The sequence below is a fragment of the Podarcis filfolensis genome (genome assembly GCF_964270895.1).
Source record: "Podarcis filfolensis genome assembly, chromosome: 8".
Taxonomy (NCBI): domain Eukaryota; kingdom Metazoa; phylum Chordata; class Lepidosauria; order Squamata; family Lacertidae; genus Podarcis; species Podarcis filfolensis.
In genome coordinates this window covers 66187004-66214376 of record NC_139611.1, presented here as the reverse complement: position 1 = coordinate 66214376, position 27373 = coordinate 66187004, and the positions used below count along the sequence as shown (strand labels likewise).

At 46.5% G+C, this 27373-nt stretch overlaps 1 protein-coding gene across 3 annotated transcripts; it reads left to right on the top strand.

Annotated features, from left to right (window-relative positions):
- Window positions 1-812: 812 nt before the first annotated feature.
- On the top strand, window positions 813-27207 carry TCEA3 (transcription elongation factor A3). 3 transcript variants are annotated; one of them, XM_083627650.1, is made up of 13 exons: window positions 813-1855; window positions 8789-8851; window positions 10449-10554; window positions 13650-13782; window positions 16996-17055; window positions 18091-18168; window positions 18724-18801; window positions 20145-20305; window positions 20756-20812; window positions 22001-22155; window positions 22505-22651; window positions 24229-24300; window positions 24836-27207. In XM_083627650.1, exons 1-13 carry the CDS (start codon window positions 1787-1789, stop codon window positions 24842-24844), a joined length of 1188 nt encoding a protein of 395 aa, XP_083483776.1. In that variant the 5' UTR covers window positions 813-1786; the 3' UTR covers window positions 24845-27207. The 3 variants fall into 3 exon arrangements, with proteins under 3 accessions (XP_083483776.1, XP_083483775.1, XP_083483777.1); XM_083627649.1 differs by having other exon boundaries at window positions 1510-1855; window positions 20756-20817; window positions 22006-22155; XM_083627651.1 differs by having other exon boundaries at window positions 1510-1855; window positions 20756-20826; window positions 22015-22155.
- Window positions 27208-27373: the final 166 nt, after the last annotated feature.

The window sequence follows — 27373 nt, the reverse complement described above, 5'->3', positions numbered from 1 at the left end:
ATGAGTACCTGGCAGTAAGCCTCCAAGCTGCTTAAGGTTAGAAGTTCCTGGAAAGTGGAGAACTTTTGGCCCTCCAGATGTTGCTGTACTACAGCTCCCATCATCCCTGGCCATTCATTGGGCATGCTTGCTGGAGCTGATGGGAATTGCAATGCAGCAACATATCCCACATCTGATGTAGGGCAATAAAAAAAGATATTCACCTAGTGTCAAAAGGACAATGTAGAAAGTTTTCCTGGGCAGTGTATGTTTCCCCAGATGGGGTTGGGGTTCATTTGATTTACTACTCTCTCCTCACCATAAGGTCCCAAAGGAGCCCCTAGCAATTCAGAAATACAGCATTAAAGATTGTTTAAAACAAATGTCACAGGAATAGGGAAGACGCTGACAAATGGGAGGAATTCAGTGTCACACTATGATGATTGCTCTCTCAGTGCAAAGCATCTTAGCTTGCCAGACGGAACAATGTGCCCCACTTGGAAGAACCCCTATACAAATACTGAAATTGTTATGTATGAATGCAATTAATATGCAATTAATATATGTAAAAGGAACCAACTGCCCCACAACATGCAGCTCAGGGAATTCTCACGGGATGATTTTGGGGTGGGGTGGGGGGAAGAATTGAGGGGGAAGTCTCATTGCACTGGCTCCTGCTAGTGCAAGTGTTTAGTTGACTCGGGGCCAATATCTCGGGTGTCAAAGCACACAGCAGGAATAACGCAATGAAGGCCTCAGATGCAGAGGAGGGAGTGCCACAACTTAGGGGCTGCCACAGAGAAGACCCTCTCCCAGGCTTTCACACACACCAACTTCTGGGGGCAATGAAACGACCCTCTGCTGATCTGAACACCCAAAAGGTTCTGTGGGGAAGAAGGCAGCCTTTCAGAGGTGGTTTTTTTGGGGGGGGGGCGGGTAACAGCTTGAATTGGGTACGGAAACGAACCGGCAACCACTGTTAGTGGTTGCGTGCCCTACTTTTCCCGAAGACAGCCTTGGACTTAATGGGATGGGGTGGGTTGTGTGTGTGTCCAATCCCTTTTTTAGATTGCAATAACTTTGCTGATTAAAAAAAAATGCGACCATGCTGCATTCGGGGGGCCGCCTCCTTCCTCTTTCCTTCTGCAGCACCCCGTAACCTTTGCGCCATGGGGGGGAGAAAAAGAGACAGGCTTTTCGGCGGCCAGTTTTACGCACCTCTTTGCGGGCGAAGCCCGTACCTCCGCCCACAAACTTTTGCAGGTGCAAACGAGACTGAAAGCGGCGCCCATCTCCGGGGACGCCCGAGGGAAAGGGCGCCTGGAAGGGCCCCGAGAAAGCCTCTGGCTCCCCGGGCCCTTCCAGCCACCTGCAGACGGCCTCAGTATCCAGCCCACCCCGCACCCACCCGCCTGAAATCTTTCCACCCCTTAATCCTCGTCTCCTATATTTAGCCCAGCCCCCTAGTGCTATTTTGACTCCCTGGCCGTCATTTATAAGTGACCGAGTGGCCCCTCCCCTCTCCAGCACGCCTGCGTTATTTCGCCCTCTTGCCTTCCTTCCGCGTCAAACTTCTCTAGTGAGTGCGAAAACTTTCCCTTTATTCCGCAAGTACGTTCCCGCCTCTTAAAAAACACCAAAAATCACCAAATACCAACAACTACAACTGTCATAAAACCAGATCCGGATCCAGCTGGGTCCGTTTCTTGCCCCCCCCCCCCGCGACTCCCCGTTAAATATTTTCAGGCGCTCGCCTTACTGAAGCGTGGCATAGGTTTGTTGGTGTTTTTTTGGGAGAGGAGAAGCCATGGGGCAAGCGGAGGAGCTGATCCGAATAGGCAGAAAGCTGGATAAGATGGTGTCCAGGAAGAACATGGTAAGAGAAACGGTGCGCGTGTTGTGTTTTCGCTTTGCTTGTGTGCTTTCTGTTTTAACTCTGCTTGAATTCGCAGGAGTCTGTCGCTGGCACTGGGAGGTCCCTTTCGGGTTTCAAGAAACAGTTGCTTTTAATGTGGTTTCCTGTGGTTTTCTCACCGATCAGCAAACTTTCTGCAAAACCGTCAGAATCGAAGGAGGTGCAGCTGCAGCTCTCAACAGTTGCGGGGCGGGGAAATCAGGTTTTAAAAAAAGCACCTCGCAGGGTTTGCGTTACAGCTGAGAATCGTTGTGCTCTTTAGGTGACCCGAGACAAGCAAAAATATATTATTTCCTGTGTTTGCTTTGCTTAAAAGCCAGGTTCCCACCCCAAAAAATCTGGGGAGTAGTTTTGTTTTCTCTCTCTTTCCCATCCCACCTCAATCATATTTGTGAGAGCTTCAGTTTTCTTTCAGGGACAGTGTCTCTCCCCCCCCCCCCACTTGCTCCTGCAGATCTCCAAGTGGCCAGTCCCTAAGAGGTTTTGGAGAGAAGGTATGTAGACAACAGGTGTTTGGCAGGAGTCTGGCAATGTAAATTTAATCTTTGCCTGGTGTCTTGCTGAAGGAATGGCAGCAGAGAAGTAAAAATAATGTATGTTGTGCAGGAACAGGGGAGGAAAAGAGGACTCCCAGCATTGCCTTCCTCCAGCCAGCTACATGGGAAGATGTGTGTGTGTGCAACCACAATTTAAAGGCTGAGAAATAAAGTTACATGCCACTCCAGTCTGCAAGCGGTGAGAGACTCCAAGAGTTTCGGGGTTTGGTTTCCTTAGAATCATAGAGTTGGTAGCAACCAACTTTTATTTTATATACTGTGATCTTTTTATGTGAACTGCTCTGAGACCTCCGGGTATAGGGCGGTATATAAATTCAAATAATTATAATAATAATACAATGCATGAATATACAGCTGTCGTTTATGGGGTGTGGATCAAACCTGTGACCTTGGTGTTATCAGCCCCACACTCTAACCAGCTAAGCTATTTTTGGAATGAAGGTCAGTAGAGATGGTGGTGCCTTTGGGACATATGGTTTTATTTGCTCATATATGCAACCTGAGCATAAGATAGAGGGGCTCATGACATTAGCACCCCGGCAAATTTTACTTAAGAATAAGATTGCTTTGAATCCAGGGCATCCTAAACATCCTTCTATGTCTCCAGCTTGCTTCCAGCTCACTCAAACAACACTGGCTGTGGTGGTGGGGAGAGGCCCAATGATTTGTTCTATGGCACAGAACAACTTCTTTGCTTATGCTAATTGTGGTGCTTAATTCGCCAGCCAAAGCCATTACCAAGACGAAGGGGCTGCTTTGGCAAGCAGACACAGAATCCCAAGGATTGGAAGGGATTCCGGGCATCATCAAACTCATAACAAGTTATTAGTACAATTGCAAAAGCAATTGGGGGGTTTATGTGCTATGTTGTAGCGTATCGGGCAGTTACTTCACCTGTGATGGACATGGGGTTATGTCTTTAATAGTAATATTTGATTAGGTTATCTGTAATTTGGAAGTAAGCTCCCGTTGTTCGGTCCCAGCTCCTGCCCACCTAGCAGTTTGAAAGCATGTCAAGTGCAAGTAGATAAATAGGTACTGCTCTGGCGGGAAGGTAAACGGTGTTTCTGTGCACTACTCTGGTTCGCCAGAAGTGGCTTAGTCATGCTGGCCACATGACCCGGAAGCTGTCTGCGGACAAACGCCAGCTCCCTCAGCCTATAGAGCGAGATGAGCGCGCAACCCCAGAGTCATCCACGACTGGTCAAGGGTACCTTTACCTTATTTTGTAAGTCATTTTGAGACATTCTGGGTCCATTCAAATAACCACTTACTTGAAATCCAGCTGCTGTCTCGCTGCTAGTTTCTGAAGCCGCAATCCATATAGACACAATCCATATTCACCCTATTGCTTCTTGACAAATGTTGCTTGATTTGTAAACCCCTCCCCCTTGCCCAAATCAGCTTCAGTGCCACTAGAAAACCTACGCTGAATTCACTTTATTCTTAAGAACAGTGTGTACAGTTAAGATGGCTGTTGCTCATGCGCAGATGAGAGCACATGCAAAAATGAGTGCACATGCGCAGATGATAGCATCATGAATAGAAGTTCCATGTTGCAGGGGTTAGGAAAGGAAGAAGGTCTTGTGCATTGGCTGAAGACACCCCCCCCCCGATGTGAACGCGTTGGGTGGGGAGAGAAACTCTGTATTTTAAGCTGCTAGTGTGAATGCTATACAGTGGTACCTCAGGTTACATATGCTTCAGGTTACAGACGCTTCAGGTTACAGACTCTCCTAACCCAGAAATAGTATCTCGGGTTAAGAACTTTGCTTCAGGATGGGAACAGAAATCATGCTCCAGCCGCGTGGCAGCAGCAGGAGGCCCCATTAGCTAAAGTGGTGCTTCAGGTTAAGAACAGTTTCAGGTTAAGAACGGACCTCCGGAACGAATTAAGTGCTTAACCCGAGGTACCACTGTATGCTAAGAAACTTAGAATCTTAGAGTTGGGACCCCGAGAGTCATCTAGTCCAAGCTCTGCTATAAACCTCCAAGGAAGGACTTTTTCTCATTGGTGGGAGATGCACACTTTCCCATTTCACCTGGCTCTTCAAGGCACAGCTATGGAGTTGAAAAGCTAGACAACCTCACCGTCCATGCTTGTTTACTCTGCCATGTGTGGCAATCGCGCATTGGCTTCTGGAGCTGGGTGTGTTAGTCAACCTGATTGTAGCATTTTCCTTTTTAATGATTAGGTCGCTCACATGCAAGAAGGGAATCGAACCGAGTGCTAACTTTGTTTTAAAAAGCACGCCTAATGGGTAAAATAGGGATCTAATGGGGAGGGGGAGGCTAGAAAACAGGGGATGTGCTTGGTGGATTAGGGACAACTAGAGGGCATGTTCTTGCTGAGGAGTTTTGGACCCCTCCCAGCAAAATGAGGAGGAGGGTCCCTGAATATGGCAGGGCTGGCTTACCACTGTGGGTGGGGAGCCTCAGAGCTGGAGGCCAGACATGGCCCTCTCTGCCTGGCCCTTGGCTGGCTGTCCCCAGGGGTCATGCCCTTTCTCCCCAGACCTCACCCCTCATCGGCCTTGCTGTCACACCCTCCTTGAGCGTTTTTCCTGGCTGGGATGCTGATAATGCCTGCTCCTTGCCTGGATGGAGGATAAAATGGCCTCTCTGCCCAGCCCTTGGAATTTGGACCCCAGGCCACCCCCCTCGCCCGTCCTTCTGGGCACCAGAGTGTGTTTGCCCTGTGAGATGCGTCCTTGAACTCCACGGTCTGCACGGAGGACAGAGAAGAGTGTGTGTTCAAAGGAAGCCAGCCCCTTTGTATAAAGGCAAAATTTGCATTTCTTACTCCACCCACTTTTGCCACTGGCCCCGCCCACCCTTGGCAGGTCCCTTTGGAAGGCTGCCCAGGAGGGAATGCAGCCATTGGGCTCAGCCCCATAACACCATATATGCCCAGAGTGGAGAGGACACAAGCCCACACAGTGCAAAATTCTCGATAAGTGCACAGCTGTCCTTGCATTATCTCTCTGTGGACAGGTTCTGTTGCATTTACTCGAGAATGGACACATTCTTTTTTTAAAAAAAATTGTATTTATATCCCACCTTTCCCCCCAAGGAGCTCAAGGTGGCATAAGTTATTCTCCCCTTCTTACATTCTCCACAAGAACCATGTGAGGTAGGTTAGGCTGAGGTTCCAGGCCACCCACCCAGTGAGCTTTATGAATGACTGGGGATTTGAACCCTGGTCTCCCAGGTCCTAGTCCGGCACTCGAACCGCTACACCACAATAGAGTTGGTGTAGGTCAGTGGATGTTTTGCCATTCTTACTTCACTTGAGTGGTCTGAGGATTTTGTCCTTTGGCTCCCCGGCAATACGCAGCAGAAGGTGAACCATGGAGCAAGATTTGTACCTTGGGTTGAAGTTAATGTTTGACTTCCCTTGCAAACTTTGCTCTAGTATGCAATGACTGTAAAGAACTCCTCCCTACACTCCTCTGCCAGATCTCCTTCAACACCCACCCCTCCACAGACTTAAGGCCAATATTTGAAGGTTCTGCTGCAACCACTGTAATTTTGCAGATCATGCTGGGAAGGGAGCATGAAGAAACACAGGAATCTGCCCTATACTGTGTCAGACCCATTGGTCCATCTAGCTCAGTATTGTCTACACTGACTGGCAGCAGCTCTCCATCTGGAGAGAGGGGGTGTGGCTTAGGGCCAGTTTGAGAAGCTAGGTGGGCCACATTTGGCCCTCGGGCCTGAGATTCCCCACCCTTGCCTTAGGGACTAGAAACCTGAGCACCCAATGGGCGATATGAAAGAAAGCTCACCCCCACCACCAGAAGTATTAAGGGTGCATTCACCCCTATTCTAACTATGCAGGGATCGAGGAGTTTACTGATGTCTTCCCTTCCCTGTATAGAAGTATCAACAGCAGAGAGAGGCACATCTTTGTCAATAATAGTAATAGTAATATAGTAATAGTAATAGTAATAGTAATAGTAATAAATTTATTATTTATACCCCGCCCATCTGGTTGGGTTTCCCCAGTTGCTGTGGGCGGCTCCCAACAGAATATCAAAAATGCAATAAAACATCAAATATTAAAAACTTACCTAATAGACGGGTGCAGAAATCAGAAGCTTTGCAGTGTAAAATGTTTGCAGTATGTATGTTTGTGACATCATCTTGGAGAGCAATGGAAATGAATTGGTGATTCCCTCACCCACCCATCACCTGCGAGAGAGTTTTTGTTTTCCCAAAGGCAAGAGAGCCCACTGGAAGTCCCATGTGCTGCCTGCTTGGGCTGTTGCGGCCAATTGCAGAAGTTATTTGAGACGCAGACAGACGTCCCGTTGACAAGGAAGCAACATTTGACTTTTGCAATGTCAGGTTTCCGCAAAGATCCATGGTGGTGTCAACACTTTCCCCTGAAAGGAATTTCCAGATAAGGGTCTGCCTGCTGGTGGGGGGGACAGGGACATGTTGCCCCATGTTCTTGCAAATGGTACGTGTTGGCCACAGAAACCTCCAGCCCTAATAATTATTTAATAATAATAATTTATTATTTCTACCCTGCCCGTCTGGCTGGGGTTCATTCATTGCAATGTGCCAAATTCAAGCTTGGGCTGTGCCACTGGAAACCTGCCACCTAGAGTTGATTTGTGGTGGCATGCCAAAATATGCTGACAGAATATGCCGAATTAGATGGTCTATCAGATAAAATAAAGAATAAATCAAAACAGGAATTTGTTTCAAAATGGGAGGTTTTCAAAGAATATCTGAAAAATAAATATACAGTGGTGCCTCGCAAGACGAAATTAATTCGTTCCGCAAGTTTTTTCTTCTTGCGAGTTTTTCGTCTTGCGAAGCACGGTTTCCCATAGGAATGCATTGAAAATCAATTAATGCGTTCCTATGGAGACCGCTTGCCAGGCTGGCGGTGTGGAGAAGGGCTTTTCTCCCCACCGCAAGCCTTCAGGACAGGTACGGGAACAGAGGGGAAGGCGCGCAGCGCTTCTCCTCTGTTCCCGGGGCCTGCGGTGGGAGGAGGGTTTTTCCTCCCCACCGCCAACATTCAGAACAGCATTCTGAATGTTGGCTGTGGGAAGGAAAACCCTCCTCCCACCGCAAGTCTTCAGGACAGCCATCCGAAGGCTGGCACGGGGAGAAGGTCTCTCCGCCCCACCGCCAGCCTTCGGAGGAGGTCCGAGGACAGTGGGGAAGATGCGCTGTGCTTCCCCGCTGTCCTGGAGATTTCCCTATGGGCTTTCGTCTTGCGAAGGAAGCCCATAGGGAAATTCGTTTTGCGAAGCGCATGGAAAAACGGAAAACCCTTTCGTCTAGCGGGTTTTTCGTCTTGCGAGGCGTTCGTTTTGCGGGGCACCACTGTAGTAGTTTAAATTCTGTTGCAGCATTCGAGGAACTTCAGCAATAGTTGCAAGGTAGATATAAGAAATTAGATTTATTAAGAATAAGTTTAATTATGATAAAAGTGTGTATTGGCAATAAGTAATATGAAACTGAAATATGGAATAGACGGGAGGTTGGGTCTTTAGTGTCCTGGTAGTCATTGCAGTCTGGCCCCCTCGCAAGCACTGGCTGGTTGTCTGTCTGTGGGTCCCTTTATACAACCACAGTCAGACACCGAATTGGTATGGTCTCAAGCAGTGTCAGGAGTGACCCAGCAATATCATCAGATCATCATCTGAAACCCATCTTCATGTCTGGAATGTGGCAACATGAGAATGGGCCTTTTCTGTGGTGGCTCCCCAATTGAAGAATGCTCTCCCCCAGGGAAGTTCGCCTTCGTTCCATATCTTTAGGCACCAGGCAAAAACATTCATTTTCTCCCAGTGGCAAGAAGAGCAAGAGCAGCTCTAAGGGGCTCAGGTGGTTCATTGTGGGCCTCCTGCTTGAGCCATGAACCTTAGAGTGTGCCTGCTGACTCCTGGCTCCACCCTTAGTGACCACTGAGGGCATCTTGCCTGAAGGTTATCCCTTGAAGCAGGTATGGGGGGCCTTTTTCAATTCTAGAACACCACTTCTCCTTCTGGGCCGCCTTTCTGGCACCAGAAATCAGCAGTGAGCAGGGGTAAAAGTGGATGGAATGGAATAAACGCTCATTGGCTGACATGCCCTTCTCTGTCCTCCGTGCAGGCAAGCCAAAAGTACAATTGGAGTTCAAGGGTGTGTTCTAGCCAGGAAACTCCCAAGGGCCAGATACAATGGTCTTGGAGGGCTGCATCTGGCCCCTGGGTCTGAGGTTCCCCACCTGTGCCTCAAGAGATTGTCACTACAATAGGCATATTGCAAGAGACAAGGAGAACATATTTTAAGGCTTTTTAATATTCCCTGTGTTTGTTTTCCCCCTTCTTAGGAAGGAGCTCTCGACCTACTGAAGAAACTGAACAGTTGCACAATGACCATCCAGCTGCTGCAGGTATTTGAATTCCGGGGCATAAATACTCTGGGCCAACGAGGTGCTCTCTAGACATTTGCCTCATCTCAAAAAGGGTGTTGGGGGAAGTTCAGAAAAGGGCAACGAAGATGATCAGGGGGGTGGAGCAGCCCCGCCTCAGGGAAAGGGTCCAGTGTTTGGGACTCTTTAGTTTTGAGAAAAGGTGAGGAAAAAGGTGGCATGGTAGATGTTTCTAACATAAATCATGGCCTTGAGAAAGTGGTTGGGGAAAAGATTTTTCCTCCTCTCTCATAACTTGCATTGATATCCAATGAAGCTGAATGTTAGAGGATTTGGGACAGATACAAGAAAGTATTTCTTCATGTGGTGCATAGTTAAGCTGTGGGCGTCACGCCCAGAAGAGGCAGTGATGGCCACAAAACTGGATGACTTTGAAAGAGGATTGCATGGCAAGTTCCTGCCCCCCCCCAGTGGAAATAATGACACATGACACAATTATTAAGGTTAATGGGCTAAATGAGGCCACAACTATATTGGTTACAAGTGATGAGCGGTATTGGCGTAGGCATTGGTCCTAACCGACTATATCCGACTTCAGCCCATCCGCTTGAAGTCCGGGAAGGGTTAACCACCAGTAGGGGGAGCCCTGCTAATGTACATCAACTAGGAACTCCCTTGGGGTCACCGATAGGGGGCGTGCCTTAGGCCCTCACCTCCCCAGGCTTTGGACAGGGCCACGCCCCCTGGAATCCTTTATTGGACTACCTTTCAGTATGCAGGGCAGGTTGATGGCGCTACCTCCCCTCTTCCATCTACAGAACTATACCAATGCCTAACCGCCAATACCAAGAAAGTTGTGACAATTTGCTATGAGGTAGGCGAAAACCAAGTGGCTGGTGCCAATTTGCCAAGTGGAAAAATTCCTACCAGGCCCCTCAGTGGCGACCAAGCAAGGTCCATAGCAAGGTCAAGGAATGAAAACCTTACAGGGCGGGAGGGTGGGAAAAGCAGGAACTGCGTCCTGCTTTAAATAAGGCAGGCCACACCCCCAGAGCCTTCCAATTGGTTGGCCAGGAGGTGATGCGGCCGGGAATCCCCCCAATCACACGCAGGGTGTGTGTGTGTTAAGCCCGCAACCCCACCTCCTCCGTAGGGCAGAAGTGGCTTTGGACAAGTTCATGGAGGATGAATGAGGCTACTAGCCATGATGCCTACGCTCTGTCTCCATGGTCAGAGGCAGTTATGCTTCTGAATACCAGCTGCTGGAAACCACAGTGGGAGAGAGTGGGTTGGCTGCTGTGAGAAGATACTGGACTAGATGGATCATTGGCCTGACCCAACAGGCTTTCCTTATGTTTGCTGGAGCACAACTCCCATCACCCCTGTCACGCTGGCTGCTGCTGCTGGGAATTGTAGTCCAACAACATCTGGAGGTTATCGCTTTGGCTTTGCAAGGTCAACTCTGACATGGGCCCCTGAGTCCTCCAGCTGTTCCCTGGTCCCTTTTAAGTTGGAGACCTGAAAGATTAAACCAGGGACATTCCACATGCAAAGCATTTGCTCTGTTGCTGAGTTCTCTTGCATAAACGGCTGCTGATCCCTCTTCTCTGTCTCTCAGACCACAAGAATTGGCGTGGCTGTCAACACAATCCGCAAACACTGTGCTGACGAAGAGGTGGTAACTCTGGCGAAAATCCTCATCAAGAACTGGAAGAGGTTGTTGGGTAAGATTGCTTTGTTGTGGGTGGCAAAAAAATGCCAGCAGGTTCTCTGAGTATCACCATTAGAAAGCTGGTTAGACTTCAAGAAAACAGCATTAACTGAGGGTGTTGAGATTTGTGAGGCTTTGTGCCCCAAGGGAGAGGGGCCTGTAGAGCAACGACAGGGGATGTCTGGCCCTCAAGGTGTAGCTGAACTACAACTCCCATCACCCCTGACTCTTGGCCATGCTAGCTTTGGATGATAGGGTGATTCTGGGTCAGAGAGACAAGAAAATGAGAGCTCTGGCACTTCCATATTGAGACATTGGGGACTAGTAGGATGCAGAGCATATGTAGCTGGGGTGACTATCGGCTGGTACCGTGTGGGTGTTGCACATCATACAGGTGATGGTGTGAGAGTGAGGCCCAGGGAGGTAAGTGTGCCTGTTGCCTCTCTCCAACTCCGTCTGTGCATATGCAGCCGCCCTCAAATAGACAACCAAATAGCACCAGTGGGGCTGTGGTTTGCCCTTTTGACCATGTTTGTTTCTTCCAGGGAAGCAAAATTGGAACTAAGAGCTTCTCTCATAATCAGTAACTAACCGAGTGCTGCTTTTACAAACTCTCACAAGAGACGGTATGACACACCAGTGGCATTTGGTTGGTTAAATGTGTACAGGAATGTTCACTGACGACTCAGTAGCATAGCATTTTCTCATGCAACTACAGTAATAACAGCTATTGGAGAGTTTGGAAATATGTGCCATATTTGTGTTGGAGTTAATAGTCCTGACAGTTACTGCTGGAAATACTAGCGGAAGATAGTTGTTCATCCCACACTTTGTTTTGGAGAGTTACCTCCTGGTTTCTTTTTCTTTTTTTATTCAGCCAGTTTATTCCGACCTGCAAAGACTGATTGCAAAGGAATTTGTTTGCATTTTAAAGTGTAGCTTGCTTTCAGAAGCTGAGGGCCCAAAAAGGGATCTAGGTTTTTAAAGAAAACAAACAAAAACAAACAAACAAACAAACAGAACACCCCATTTAAACAACAGAAACACTGATCCCAGCTTCTCAATGTGCAATTAATGTTATTAAGTGTTGTTTCTTTCAAAACAAACAAACAAAGGAAGAGTGCTGCTGGATCAGGCAAAAGGCCCATCTAGTCCAGCATCCTGTTCTCACCACTTGCGATTCCTGGACACTGGAATAACAACAACAACAATTATTATTTATTTATTATCCCCAGCCACTCTGGGCGGCTCTCAACAGAATATTAAAAACACAATAAAACATCAAACATTAAAAACCTCCCTAAACAGAGCTGCCTTCAGATGTCTTCTAAAAGTCAGGTGGTTGTTTATTTCCTTGACATCTGCTGGGAGGGCATTCCACAGGGAGGGTGCCACTACCGAGAAGGCCCTCTGCCTGGTTCCCTGTAGTTTTGCTTCTCGCAGTGAGGGAACTGCCAGAAGGCCCTTGGAGCTGGACCTCAGTGTCTGGGCAGACCGATGGGGGTGGAGGTGCTCTTTCAGGTATACTGGGCCGAGGCTGGTAGGTCTGCATTAAAATTTGAACTGAACTAAATTTTGTTCCCCATCTTGGTTAGGCTAGGGATGGCTGTGATTCAGTTTGTGCTTTGTTTCAGAAAGTACGAAACCAGTAAGTTTGACTTTATATGCGTGCTGAATCGAATTCCCCCCCTCCAATCCCTACTCTCTTGTAAACATGCACCAACATTTTGAATTGTGCTCGGAAACGTACTGGGAGCCAATGTAGGTCTTATATGGTCCCAGCGGCCGCTCCCAGTCACCAGTCTCGCTGCCGCATTTTAGATTAGTTGTAGTTTCTGGGTCATCTTCAAAGGTAGCCCCACGTAGAGCACATTGTAGTAGTCCAAGTGGTATACTGCCTCCAGCTGTGGAAAGCATCATTGATGATTTACAAGTCCTGTCTTACCAAGCAGAACGACAAGGCATACTGAAGATAAGCATGCAAGGAGTTGAACATGATTGTTCTTGTTGTTTTAAAGGAAATTATAGCTATGGGACAGATCTGGATCACAGCAGAGAGCTTGTTGTTGTTTCTTCTTCTTCTTCTTCTTCTACTACTACTACTACTACTACTATTGTAAAAACCATTTGCCCTCGTTGTGGTTCTGATCAAAATCCCCAGCCCCAGCTGTGACTGCTGTTGACTTTTTTAAAAAATCATGTAATTATTAACTAGTTATCAGCATCTCTGCCTTGGTGTGTGCTGTTACAGGTTTGTTGGAGCTTAGTTGCAACTGCTTCAATGTAAAAATCCACGACTCCTCAAGTCCCGTGGAATTATTACCATTTCAAAAACATTGCCACCCTCCAGTTTGCAAGCATACTTCCCCATTTGTGGGGACTTGAAACTTTTCTCCTTTTTTTTTTTTTTTTGGTGGTCTTGTAGTAAGGTTAAAAAAATAACCCCAGAAGCTTTCCTTTTGGGAATTATAGGGGTAGAACTACCTAAACAGTATAGAAATTTATTCACGTATGCAGCTACAGCGGCAAGAATGTTATTTGCCCAAAAATGGAAAGAAGATGAAGTCCTGACGAAAGAAAAATGGATACAAAAACTTATGGAATATGCAGAAATGGCGAAACTTGCTGGAAAAAATTAAAAACATCAAGATAACAAACTTTTTATAAAAGAATGAAAATAGTTTATTGAATATTTACAAACACACTGTGAGATAAGAATGTTGGCAGGGTTATTGTAATAACCTGAAGTTTCATAAGAGTGTATATTTAAAGTAGATGAATAAAAAAAAGGTTAATTTGGAATGTGCAGGAAATGTAAGAAATAAATTTAAGGAACCACAGAAAGAGGAGGAAGGAAGTCGAGTTTTGAAATGTTAGAATGATTGTAAAACTATTGAAATGTATATAACAGAAAATCATAAATAATTTTTTTAAAAAATGAAATTTTTTTTAATTAAAATTTGAGTTGCTCACAAAGCAAGTAGAAGTGTGAGGGTGCTAGAAAACTATTGCAGGGCTTACTTATATGAAACTACTAACGAAACTAGAAAATATAGAAGACTTTACAATATTTGATGGTACCTGGATGTCCCATTTTCTCTCTTTTAGAGTCGGGGACGGAGAAGAGCAAAAAGGGGAAAGAGAGAGACAAAGGGAATGACAGCCCTGGCTGGAAAACCGAAGACACCATTTCCCACCCTGTGACTCTCTGCAAAAGTTCTGGTGGAAAACAAAAAGACCGGTATTCACATGTTAGGGCCATTCGCAGCTTTTAGTGCAAGGAGGTGCAAATGTTGATTTGAATCGGGTCCAGTTGTCTTCCCTCGAAAAAGTGATTCTGTTGCAGATATCACATTTTCTGAGTCGACAAATATTGTTAGTGGTAAAATTGCTATTCCCCCCCCCCTCCCCAGTTAGCAGGAAACCAAAGGAAAGGGAGATGAAGGCGCTGGATGCAGGAAAAGCAACAGAAAGAACAAATTCTCAAAGTACCAAAAATGTTACATAATTCACAATGTATGTATTAAGAAATTACATACATAATTTCTTAAGAAATTAAGAAATTTCTTCACCAGGAGCAACACTTCGTACCACCACTTCTAACTACTTGCAAAGATATGCCTCTGTAGCTTCTCCTTTGCTACTAGAATTTAGCCAAATTTTTAAAGTATATATGATATAATTTGCTCTACGCTATCCTTAGATTCCTTTGAGATGGAGGGCAGTCTAGAACCATATATGTTGCTGATGAGCAGCAACAATAACAATAGCACAATATTATTATGCCTAAGAGTGACTTTTTGCATCTGTGGCTGGTTTGTATTAGGGAAAATTTCTTTGCAAAACTGTGTATACAGTCGTATTTTGGTTTTCAAACAGCTTGGTTCTCGAATGTTTTGGCTCCCAAATGCTGCAAACCCAGAAGTGACTGTTCCGGTTTGTGAACTATTTTTGGAAGCCGAACGTCCAACGGTGCTTCCGCAGTTTCCAGTTGGCTGCAGGAGATTCCTGCAGCCAATCGGAAGCTGCACTTTGGTTTACAAACGTTTTGGAAGTAGAATGGACTTCCGGAACGGATTCCGTTCGACTTCCAAGGTACGACTGTATTAAGATGAATCCGTTGATGAAATTTCAGGATGCCACAGGCTGATGTGGAAAGATTGGAAAATGAGAAACTGAAATGGACAGGTTTTCCCCATCCCTACTCAAAAAATTTAAGTTTTAGATGAGTCTCCAGGTGGGAGGCTTAACCAGAATGAAATCATTTATATGTCACCCCTAACTATTTTTAAACTGGATATCCTTGAAGGGCAACCATAGGGACATTTAATTGGGCCTAAGCATATTGCAAAAGCTCCTGCCCAGTTTCTAGGGTGTTTCTTGTTTTAACCTAAGAGACGGCATCTTGCTAAGCAGGCCCTCCCTTCGCCATGGTGTTCTCTGCTTGTGCTTGGAAAAATGCCCATCTTGGCTGCCAGGCCCTGTTTAGTTTCACTTTCCACTTCAGCGCCTGTAACAGCAACTATATCGCTTATTCTGTGTCATTTGCAAAATGGTGGGGTGAGCCAGGATTGTCCCTGGACCTTGTTAACCACCGTTTGACAGATGGCAGAGCTGCTCTGTGCTGAAAGATTTGGGGAATGCTCTGAGTGCCGTTAAACAGGGAGAGAGCTTCCATTGTTCTTGCTGCTACCCAGTTTGCTGCATATGATGAGCATCAGATAGGTAAAGCTTTGTTTTACAATTGTCTTATGGCCGGCAACCAGGTGGCATAGAAAAGATTCAGGGCATGGATCCACAGAGCTTTATTTGCAAAGCTGTCGCTGCCATGTTGGGATTCCAGACACGCATGAAGACTAGGGTGCATTCTTCTTATGAGATGCTCATTTTATCAATTTCCACAGGTGCTGCAATGTAATATGAGAAAGGCATGAGCCATTTAAAAAAAAATAATATGAAGATTTCTGGCTAGCCACATGCTTGCACCTTCTTCCTGCCCCATTGCTCTGGGGGTTTCCATGTTAGGACGGAATAATGTGCATCATTAGCACTATTAAATATAAATCAAAGGGGAAAATATGCATGTGGGTTCCAGTGCCACAGCTTGGGAGTCAGAGGTGGGTCTGGGGTATGGACCAGTTGAAAACCACTGTGCCAGTGTACATTTGATGCACGTTACTGATATAAAGGGGACGCGGGTGGCGCTGTGGGTAAAACCTCAGCGCCTAGGGCTTGCCGATCGCATGGTCGGCGGTTCGAATCCCCGTGGCGGGGTGAGCTCCCGTCTTTCGGTCCCAGCTCCTGCCCACCTAGCAGTTCGAAAGCACCCCTAAGTGCAAGTAGATAAATAGGTACCGCTTTCTAGCGGGAAGGTAAACGGCGTTTCCGTGTGCTGCGCTGGTGCCGGCTCGCCAGAGCAGCTTCGTCACGCTGGCCACGTGACCCGGAAGTGTCTCCGGACAGCGCTGGCCCCGGCCTCTTAAGTGAGATGGGCGCACAACCCTAGAGTCTGTCAAGACTGGCCCGTACGGGCAGGGGTACCTTTACCTTTTACTGATATAAAGTACTAGGGACGCGGGTGGTGCTGTGGGTTAAACCACAGAGCCTAGGACTTGCCGATCAGAAGGTTGGCGGTTCGAATCCCTGCGATGGGGTGAGTGCCCGTTGCTCGGTCCCAGCTCCTGCCAACCTAGCAGTTCAAAAGCACGTCAAAGTGCAAGTAGATAAATAAGTACTGCTCCGGCGGGAAGGTAAACGGCGTTTCCATACGCTGCTCTGGTTCGCCAGAAGCAGCTTGGTGATGCTGGCCACATGACCTGGAAGCTGTACGCCAGCTCCCTCGGCCAATAAAGCAAGATGAGTGCTGCAACCCCAGAGTCGGTCAGGACTGGACCTAATGGTCAGGGATCCCTTTACCATTACTGATATAAAGTAGGTGCACATTTAGAATTCATATGTTGTGGAAAGCAAGCCAGCTAATTTCCCCATCCGAATCAACCCAGATAAATTCTTCAATTATTTTGCACCCCGTTCCGGATCACCTGAAATCTGTTCCTCTTCTATTCATTTAGCCCCAGTTAATTTCCCCAAAGAGCATCCTCCATATCAGTTCAATTCTCTTTCAGTTATTTCTTTTTTAAAAAAGGCAGTTATGTACTGAACATGCTCTAAGCAGAGGATAATCATACAAAGGATAAAGCAATTAAAATTTCTCATAAAGCTGAACATAAACCTTAACACCACCTTATGTTGCCTGCTGGACTAAGAAAGTCTTTGGCAGGGCTCAGAGTTATCTCCCCTTATAGTCTATGATAAATTCAGGAGGTAAATTCTGCCAACTGGAGAAGCTACCTCTACTGCCAGCACAGACACTGAAATGCATGATGCTGGAGATGGCGAACTGAAGAATGCCAAATTCAGGCAATCTAACATCATGCTATGTCTCTATATGTAGAGATCCCAGAAGTGCTTCAGCTACATCGAAAAAATCCCACTTGGAACCTAAAAAAGAGAGGTACGTGTCCTATCTTTCTTCAGTGGATCTCATAATATTTCGATTTCCTGGGAAGCAGTCTTGCCAGTGGAGACTGATCCCATAGCACAAGGGGCTCACCGCCCCACCTCCCGTCTGCCATCAGCCAGCCCCACCTGCCTGCATTCTTACCTGTGACCAGTCCAGGGGGTGGCACTGCCTATCGGCTTCTTCTTCCTTCTCCTCCTTGGTCCCGTTGTTACCCTTGCAGTACTCAGCAAGGAGGAGGATGGGGACAAAACTAGACCTGGTTGGCTCTGCCTATCCTAGGCTCTGGCTCCACCTACTTTTTGGCTCCACCTACTTTAAAGGGACGTGAGTGGCACTGTGGTCTAAACCTCTTGGGCTTGCCAATCAGAAGGTTGGCAGTTCGAATCCCCGCCATGGGGTGAGCTCCCGTTGCTCGGTCCCTGCTCCTGCCAACCTAGCAGTTCGAAAGCATGTCAGAATGCAAGTAGATAAATAGGTACCGCTCCGGCAGGAAGGTAAACACCGTTTCTGTACGCTGCTCTGGTTCGCCAGAAGCGGTTTAGTCATGCTGGCCGCATGACCTGGAAGCTGTACGCCGGCTCCCTTGGCCAATAAAGCGAGATGAGCGCCACAACCCCAGAGTCGGCCACGACTGGACCTAATGGTCAGGGGTACCTTTACCTTTAACTTTTACATCCCACCGCACCAGTTCCAATGGGCCCCCACCATAGAAGACCCTTGGCCATGAAGTCCAGGCATCCATTTCCCATGTTAATGTAAGGGGGTGAAGATTGCATAACTCGGCGATAGGACACGTGCTTTACCCGCAGGAAGCCCCAGGTTCAGTCCCTAGCACCTCCAGTTAATCGGGTAGGAGATGATGGGGAATAATCTGCCTGAGACCCTGCCGGTCAGAGTGGACAACACAAGGCTAGATGGACAACATAGTCCAATCTGGTCTAAGGCAGTTAGCATGTGTTCGAAGCTAACAGTCTGGCAATTCATAGCTCTTTTTTTGCACTTTGTACCCTTTCTCCCCCCAAAAAGAAGAGACTCCGAAGACTCGAGATCTTCCACCTCCACTGCTGCTTCCTCCTCCTCTCCCAAGAGGCTGTCAACGGACAGGTAAGCTATTTTGTCAGCTTTGCTGATGCTGCATAGCTGGCCTTTTACCTGGCGCCATTGCTAGCTTTGCAAGCGCAGGAGGGCTTTTATCCCTGTTCTCGTCCATAGTGTTCAGAGAAAGTGTTTGACTGGTCCCCTGAGAGGATGGGCGGTTTCCTAGTCTAGTCCTTCCTGGTTCTTTATTTCATACGTTACCCTTCTTCTTCCTTGAAACAGTGAGCCAAGAGCTGCGCTAATAAACAGGGTCCCATCCGCAGCATACATTTGAAGCACAAGTATACCGCTTTAACAGTCATGGCTTCCTCAAAGCATCCTGGGAGCTGTAGTTTATCCCTCACAGAACTTCAGTTCCGAGCACCTTTAGCAAACTACAGGTCCCAGAATTCCTTGGTGGAAGTTTAATGTGGTGCAGTGCTGCTTAGTGCAGATGGGGCCATTAAAAAGAAATAAACATTATATACTGAGGATAGTTAATAAAATTTAACTATACTTGGGAATCCCCCCACTCCCGTTGCAGTGAGTGTGTTTTGTTGCACCTCTTTGTCTTCCTTACAGGAGGGCCTCCACTGGCTCCAACCCAGCTGCATCTCCTCCCGGGTCTCGGAAAAATTCTACCGATAGCAAAGAGGAGAGGTATGGCTGGGTATTTGTGTGTCCTCCCCAAGTGGGGAGGGGGGAGATGAAACTGGATATAAAGATTCCCCAGTGAGCTTCATGGCTGAGTAGGGATGTCAACCCTGGCCTCCCAGATTCTAGTCCCACGTTCTAACCACAACACCACACTGCCATGAATTTGAGCCACAAAAAAAACACAACACATTAAGGAGAGGCTGGCTGGATCAGACCAATGGTCCATCTGGTCCATTATCATTTCCCCAACAGCTGTTAATCAGATGCCCCTAGGAAACCAGTGATTGCTTCTCCGCAAATGGTCTTTTTGTGGAATATTCTGCCCATAGAGATCTTCTGTTTCCACCTTTAAACAGCTGTTGAAAACGTTTCTGTTCTGCCAGGCTTATGTTGGCGATTAGGAATATCTCTCTCCATAGTATTTACTTGATGGTCTCTGATTTTAAAATACAGTGGTACCTTGGGTTACATACGCTTCGGGTTACAGACTCCTCTAGCCCAGAAATAGTACCTCGGGTTAAGAACTTTGCTTCAGGATGAGAACAGAAATCTCATGGCGGCAGCGGGAGGCCCCATTAGCTAAAGGGGTGCTTCAGGTTAAGAACAGTTTCAGGTTAAAAACGGACCTCTGGAACAAATTAAGTACTTAAACCGAGGTATCACTGTATTTTAATGTGTTTTTATTATATATAAATATTATTGTATACGACTTCGATTTTTTTTTACACTATAGTGGTATAGATATTAGATATTTGTATAAATAAGTAAAATAAATATACCAGAAGGATGCCTATGTCCTTCAGGACTAATAGCCGTTGGTAGCTTCATCCTCCATGAATTCGTCCAATCTCCTTTTAAAACCACCCAAGTTAGTGTCCATCTGTTGACATACCTTGCGGCAGCGAGTTCCATAAGTTAATGATGCACTTTTTTGAAGAAGTGCTTCTTGTCCTTTCTGAATCTCCCAGTTAGTTTCACTGGGTGGCTCCCCTGTTCTAGCATTGGTGGGGGATTACGTTATCGCTAGGAGATTAATAATAATAATAATAATAATAATAATAATAGAGAGGAGCATTTAGTTGTTCATTTTTGTGTTTTTATATTGTAATCCTCCCTGTGATCCTTGGATGAAGAGCAGTATAGAAATTTAACCAATGAAATGAAATGAAATGTTATGTAAGCCCCCTACCTCTGGTCTGGAGTGGTCCAGGCTAGACCACAGACTGCCTCAGTAAGAACTAGGCTTAAAAAGAGAGCCTACCTTAGGTAGGGGGGACGTTCTTCATGGTGATGAACGTGCATGGTTCTGCTTTTGCAAAAGACCTGTTCTTTTCTGCCCTCTTCAGATCCCACAGCAAAGCTAGGCCAGATGTGCCCAAGACCCCAACCAGCCCCATCACTCCAACATTTTCATCTTCTACCTGCTTCTTGGCATCGTGCTACCTGACAGGAGACTCTGTCCGGGACAAATGCATTGAGATGGTCTCCGCAGCTCTGAAAATGGATGGTGAGAGGCCAGTATAGACCTCTGTGGCTCAGAAAACTTTCCAGCTGGGATGGGGAAGCAGAGGGCCTTCAGATGCTGTGCAGGTCGGGGCGATTTTTGTTTTCACATTTTCACTTCTTAAAATATGGCAACCCTAGGTTAGGGAAGCAATGAAGAAATGCAGATGGAATCCAGAGAGGAAAATATGGATAACGCCTCATTGAGCAAACTGAACAAAAAACAGTGTGTAATTCAAGTAGAAAAACAAAACCTCGAGAGAGGTTTTTTCTTTCTTAGTACAGACCCTGTACAGAGGAAGGAGACATTAACACATACGCAGAGGAGGAACTCCCTCAGAACTACCAGGGCATGAGCTGCTTCAGCAAAAGTCCTGCCACCAATGCTAACAAGAATTAACTCCTAAGTTGCACACAGAATGATCTCTTCTGTTCCGCTTCCTTTTCTCCTCAGATGATTACAAGGAGTTTGGAGTCAATTGTGACAAGATGGCAGCTGAAATTGAAGATCATATCCTTTGGATAGTATGGGTTCTGTGGGCCAGAACAGTGTTTTGCTATCACTCTCAAGGGCTGTCTTTTAGTCTTACTTTCCCATCTATAAAATTGGGATACTGTTGCTGATCCCAAGGGTTCTACTTTACAAAACGGTTTTACGGTGGTACCTCAGGTTACATACGCTTCAGGTTACAGACTCCGCTAACCCAGAAATATTACCTCAGGTTAAGAACTTTGCTTCAGGATGAGAACAGAAATTGCGGCAGCAGTAGGCCCCATTAGCTAGCATGGTGCTTCAGGTTAAGAACAGTTTCAGGTTAAGAACAGACCTCCAGAACAAATTAAGTACTTAACCTGAGGTGCCACTGTATATCTATATATATAATATGAATATGAAGTACTGGAAGCGCTTTGTAAACCGGCTCTATGCATAACAGTATTGCTTCTGGGCTCCAAAACAAATGAGACACAACAACAACAACAACAACAACAACAACAACAACAACAACAACACAATTTTATTTGTATCCCGCCCTCCCCGGCAAAAGCCGGGCTCAGAGCAGCTAACAACAAGTAAAAATAGCACAGTGTGCATAAAATCATAGTCAATTAATTAAAATACATTCTAAAATCAATTCAGAATCAACCATTGGGTTAGAGTTCTATGAGGATTACAGAAGGGGAGAGGGGGTCAGAATGTGCCCTGGCCAAAGGCCTGGCGGAACAGCTCCTTCTTGCAGGCCCTGCGGAAAGATGTCAAGTCCTGCAGGGCCCTAGTCTCTTGTGACAGAGTGTTCCACCAGATTGGGGCCATGGCCGAAAAAGCCCTGGCTCTGGTCGAGGCCAGCCTAACCTCCCTGTGGCCCGGGATCTCCAAGATATTTTTATTTGAAGACCGTAAGGTCCTCCATGGGACATACCATGAGAGGCAGTCCCATAGGTATGAGAGTCCTAGAGAGAGATTGGATCTCGTGATACACACACGCAGTGGAGGCTGGCTTGCTATCTGTGATGCATGGCAATCAGGGTTTGGGGCAGAGATCTGTTGAATTGCCTCCTACCTGAAATCCTTTTCGCTAGCGATGCTGAGGATGGAACCTGCGGCCTTCCCCACACAGAGCATGCACCCTGCCACCTGAGCTCTGTGACCCATTTCATTCTGTGTGTCATCCTTTTTGCCCTTCTTCCTTGACGCCTCCACATATCTACCAGGAGCTGAAGGGCACCGATATGAAGTATCGCAACCGTGTGAGGAGCCGCATTAGCAACCTGAAGGACCCCAAGAATCCTGGCTTGCGCCGAAACGTGTTGTCCGGAGCCATTCCGCCCAGCCTCATTGCCAGGATGACGGCGGATGTAAGTAGGGAGGAGAAGAAACAGGCTGGGCTATAACTTTTTACATCCGTGGCAGGGAATCTCTGTCCCACAGGCCTCATTAGGGGCATGAGGCCATTTTGGCCAAGCCTCACCTTCCTTCTGCACACCTGGCATATATGGGATGTCAGGTGTGAGCAGGTAAAAGATGTGACTGGGCTGAAATGGGGGTTTGCAGGGATGTGAATTGATCTGACTGCCTCTGCAGTCTCCTGTGTGTTGGTCATTGCTAGCCCTAACAACCAGCTGATAGTTTGGGCTTGCAAAGCGCTGTGGCCAGTTTAGGACTGGTAGGGCAGAAAGTCTGCTCTAACTAAGTAATTAATTGCAGGAAATGGCCAGCGATGAACTGAAGGAGCTGAGGAACGCCATGACCCAAGAAGCCATCCGAGAGCATCAGATGGCGAAGACCGGAGGCACCACAACTGACCTCTTCCAGTGCGGCAAATGCAAAAAGAAGAACTGCACCTATAACCAGGTGAGAAGAGGTGGGCTGGGCTGTTGGGCAAGACCTATCAGTCTGGGCAGGTTCGCATGGTAAAACAACAATAACAAATCCCTCTGTGCTTCACAAGAGATCTCTGCAGTGAGCGAGAAAAGGAATGCTAGTGATGTTAATTTACACACTGTACTGTAGATATAGTCAATTTCAGGGACCGCAGAAGAATCTGAGCAAGATCTCTACATATATATATATACAGTGGTACCTCGGGTTACAGACGCTTCAGGTTACAGACTCCGCTAACCCAGAAATAGTACCTCGGGTTAAGAACTTTGCTTCAGGATGAGAACAGAAATCGTGCAGCAGCGGCGCGGTGGCAGCAGGAGGCCCCATTAGCTAAAGTGGTGCTTCAGGTTAAGAACAGACCTCCGGAACGAATTAAGTTCTTAACCCGAGGTACCACTGTGTGTATGTGTGTGTGTGTGTGTGTGTGTGTGTGTGTGTGTGTGTGTATTCAGTGCTTTTTTTTCTGGGGGGACGTGGAGGTTCTCATACCCCTAAACATTTTATGAATCTTTGTACTTTTATCCATTTACTGTATTTATTTTCCCCGATTTGAACTATAAACTATATGTTTAATAAAGCACAGTGCTTTTTAATTTACGTGTTGAAACATTTCGGTTATTGCCTTCATCTGCTGCTCTGATAACAATGAATGGATGCTGTATCCAAGGTGGCAGTTATAGAGCTCTGAGGATGACACTCTCAGGATGCCTTCATTCATCAGAGCCAAGCAGTGCTGGTACCGTCCTCCAGGCTGAGGCCACACAGTGTTAATGTGCCCGGTGTGTACACCCAGAAGGTCTTCCTCTTTGCTAACACGGTTGGATCTGTTGGCATGTCTGCAGCTACTATTGATAAGACTGACAGGCTGCGGTTCTCAGAACTGAAATTATTTGCTCCACTGTTTTGGTCAAGATTGCAAATTTGTAGTTTCTAAAACATGTGTAGATGGGTTGTAGTTTTATCCATGTACTGGATATGACACCCCCCCTTTTTTGCACTTGGATTATATTGTACAATGTGCAGGTGGTATTCTCTCTTGAGTATATAGTCTTTATATACCATTTAATGCAAAAAATGGGCTTCCAAGTGGCTTGCAGATTATAAAAAACAGTTACACAGACATATAACAATCCATCATTCCCTTTAAAGCAACTTAACAATTAGAACAGGAGCTTTGGGTTGAGAGATCAAGGGAATGTCTGTGTAAACAGATGCAATATAGTATAGATTGATATATAGCTATAGGCATTCTGTGTGTGTGCCCTGCCAGGTTCTTTGCTCTGTCTTTGAACTAGCAGAAGGGGCAAAACACATAGCAAGCGATTGTGCTTAATTTATGTAATTTATGCAAGTTGCAGAATCCCGCTTTCCTTAGTGCAAGACTGTGGCTTAATAGCCTGATGTGCCCAAATTTGATAGTGGCAATGAAAATGCTGGAATTTAGTTGTGAGGATTAAATTTTGGAAGCTGGGGCCTCTTTGCTACTGGAATTTGTGCTCCAGTTTGCTAGGCAAACACCCAGCTCACAGCTGACTTTCTCCTTCCAGGTGCAAACACGGAGTGCTGACGAGCCAATGACGACCTTTGTGCTGTGTAACGAGTGCGGGAACCGCTGGAAGGTAGTATTCCCACCCCCACCCCCCAAAATAAGTTTTTATCTTTGCACATTTTTGTGTGTACACATCATGCCTTAAAATATGCGTTCATTTTACATTTTGGAATTCTCTCAAAATCTGGAGAAGGGTTAAAATGGAAGGACAACTTCATTGTGATCCATGTATCGATTTGGGAAGTTTGAATGAAGTTCACTTAAAATGCAGGTAGAGCAAAATCCCTGAGCATCCGTACTCATGCCACAGAGGGAAGGGGTGTGTATGCCTTCCCTTCCTAGCATACCAGCTTTACCTCTGTTGTCCCTTCATGTCCATGCGAGGACAACCCATTTAGATATGGCCCAGTTAAATCCCAGTGCGTGTAGGTCAAAATCTCGCGGCCCAATTCCTCAACCAAATCTGGGGAATGACTATGTTGGTGCTGGTGAATTTGTCTTTGTGTGGACAACGGGGGATGTTGAAGGTGAGGCAGGTTGGGCTTTCCTGCATGCAATGTCCCAGAAGATCCAGCAATGTTCAGAGAGTGTCCTTTCCCTTGCAGTTCTGCTGATGTTCCTTGAGCCCAGCCAGTGATGGAGAAGATGATGTCCTGTTGTTCAGGAGAAACTTTGAACTATCCACTGAAGAAATAACAGCAGGGAAGTGGAAGGGGTGCACATGAAAGGTGGAAATGCTGGATCCTTAGGGATGAATTACTTAAAAGGAGTGGTGGTGGTCTGTTGTTAATTCAGGTGATGGAATGATGCCACTATTAGGAAGGCTGTGTTCTGCGAACATACTGGGCAAGTGCAGAATTTTGCTTGAGTGCAGAATTCCACCTTCTGAGACTCTCCACATTTTCGTTATTTTTTTTAAAAAAGAGTTTATACCCCTTAAGCTTTGAAATTGCATGTGTGGGCAATATATAATGAAAATCTCTGAAGCCCGGGAGTGGATGAAGATTCTTTGTCTTCAAGCTATGACACATCAGTAGCCTGCAAAAGGTCTTCCTTCCTCTGCCCAACTCACAACACTTCCTTCAGATCACAGAACCCAGCTTTTTACGCTACAGAATTTAGATCATTTTTTATCAGTGTAGGATATAGTTCTGACTGCAGCCCATTAGCTTACCATGTGCTGTTGGGGGATGACCTCTTTCAGAGGATTCAAATGTCAGATGTGGCCCTCTGGGCCTCTCCATGTGGCCCTTAGGCCTCCCCCTCATTGTGCCTCCTTGAATGCTTTTGCCTAACTGGAGTGTGTCTGGAACTGTTAAATGCTCTCTTGCTTGACAAGATAGAGGTTGGGGAACCTTTGGGTGGCTTTCTGTACAGGAGGATGAGCCTCCTTTACTCCTAGCAGAAGAGGGAATTTTCAGCAGACGTAGTTTCTCCCTCCCATGTATGACAAGCCGTCACCTACCAACATCCCCTCATTCCCTCTCCTATGAAGCTGCCTGAGGCTGAGCCAGAACATTGACCTGTCTGGCCCAGGGCTGCTTCTTGCTTTGGCTGGCAGTAGCCACTTAAAGGCTTTCCCGACCCTTCCTACTTCCAGGGTCCCTTTAACGGTGATGGCGGGACTGTGCATGCAAAGCTATGCTCTGCTGCTGAGTGGCAGTCTCCCCTTGTGTCTGGTCACCATGGAAGCAGGAAGGTGGACACATAATGCTTTTTCAGAAGGGTTCCAGGCTCTAGCTCTAGGGCAGAGGTGTGGCACCCAAGGGTGCTGATGTGCCAGCCATTGCCTCCTATAGTGCCCACGAAAGGTCTTTGTAAATATCCTGTAAAAAATAATAATAATACCACAGTACACTAGTGATTGTTTCCTCTTCCTGCTCACTTCCTGTTTGTACAGGCTCGGCCTCTCTTCTGCTAAACTCACCGCCTTAAATATGCCCACTTCCTATCTGTTCTGAATGGGGTGGTTGAATTCTCTGTTAGACATGGAGGCCATTTTGCCATCCCTCAGTGGCAGCCATTTTGTGATGCGACGGACCCCCATGGCAGCCATGACACTGTCTCAAGATTTGTAATGTACCCACTGGCCGAAAAAGGTTGGTGACATGTGCTCTAGGAGAGGTAGCCATTGTGGATGGGGTCAGTCATTACACACGGCAGATGGCGTTGGCTAAAGATTAGAAGCATCTTTCGGCAAAGTGCCCTGTGTCAGGAGTCCACTCATTCGCTCCCCCAGTCATGAGAAGGGATCCCACAGAATTCAGTTGGAAATGGACATGGGAATTTCTACTGTTTCTTGGCACGTTTAGAGCAGAAATAAATCCAGTGACTACAGGTGGTTTTCATTCACAAAGTTCCGGTTTGTTTGTTCTTAACAAGTAATTAATGACTTTAAAAAATATATTTTGTTTTGACATTTCCTGTACATTGAAATGGTGTGGAAAGTAATTACATAGTTAATTAAATTCATAATGTAAAGGATTGTGTAAATTACATTAACTAGCAGACAGCAAGACAAATAACAGAATTGGGCAGAAAATGAACTGCAGCGGAAAGGAAACAGCGGTGTTGGCGACAAAGGTGGGTTGGAATGCAAACCACTGCCTTCTTGCATCCCTAGTCCTGAGCTTAACTGGGAGCAGCCCATTTTGATTTCCCAAAATGTCCCAGAGCGATGCTGTAACAAGTGGCCTGGGGCACTGAAGGGAACCCAAAATGGCAGGTGGCACCACAGTCAGTCCCACCAGATAAGCCTAGGACAGGTGAGTGGGCTGCACTTGGAGTGCTTCTGGTTCTGATGCCAGAGAAATGAAAACTGCAACAAACCTGGGAGTGGGAATTCAGGGTAATCCATTTCCTCTTTCTAAGAACGTTTGATGTGTCCTTAATGTTTTTGGAGTGGAGCAGGTACTGAGCTTATACAAACCAAATGTTAAATGATCATTGATGGCCCTTGTAAACTCTTGAATGCTCACGCATTGCTCTGTGTGTGCATTCTGGGATGGAAACAGAATATGGTGCTTCTCTAGCAGAGTCATACCAAAATTGTTGGGTTACAGCAGGGGCAGGGAACCTGAGGCCTGAATGCGGCCCTCTAGATCCCTCATTCTGGCCCTTGGGCCTCTCCACAGGCCACACCT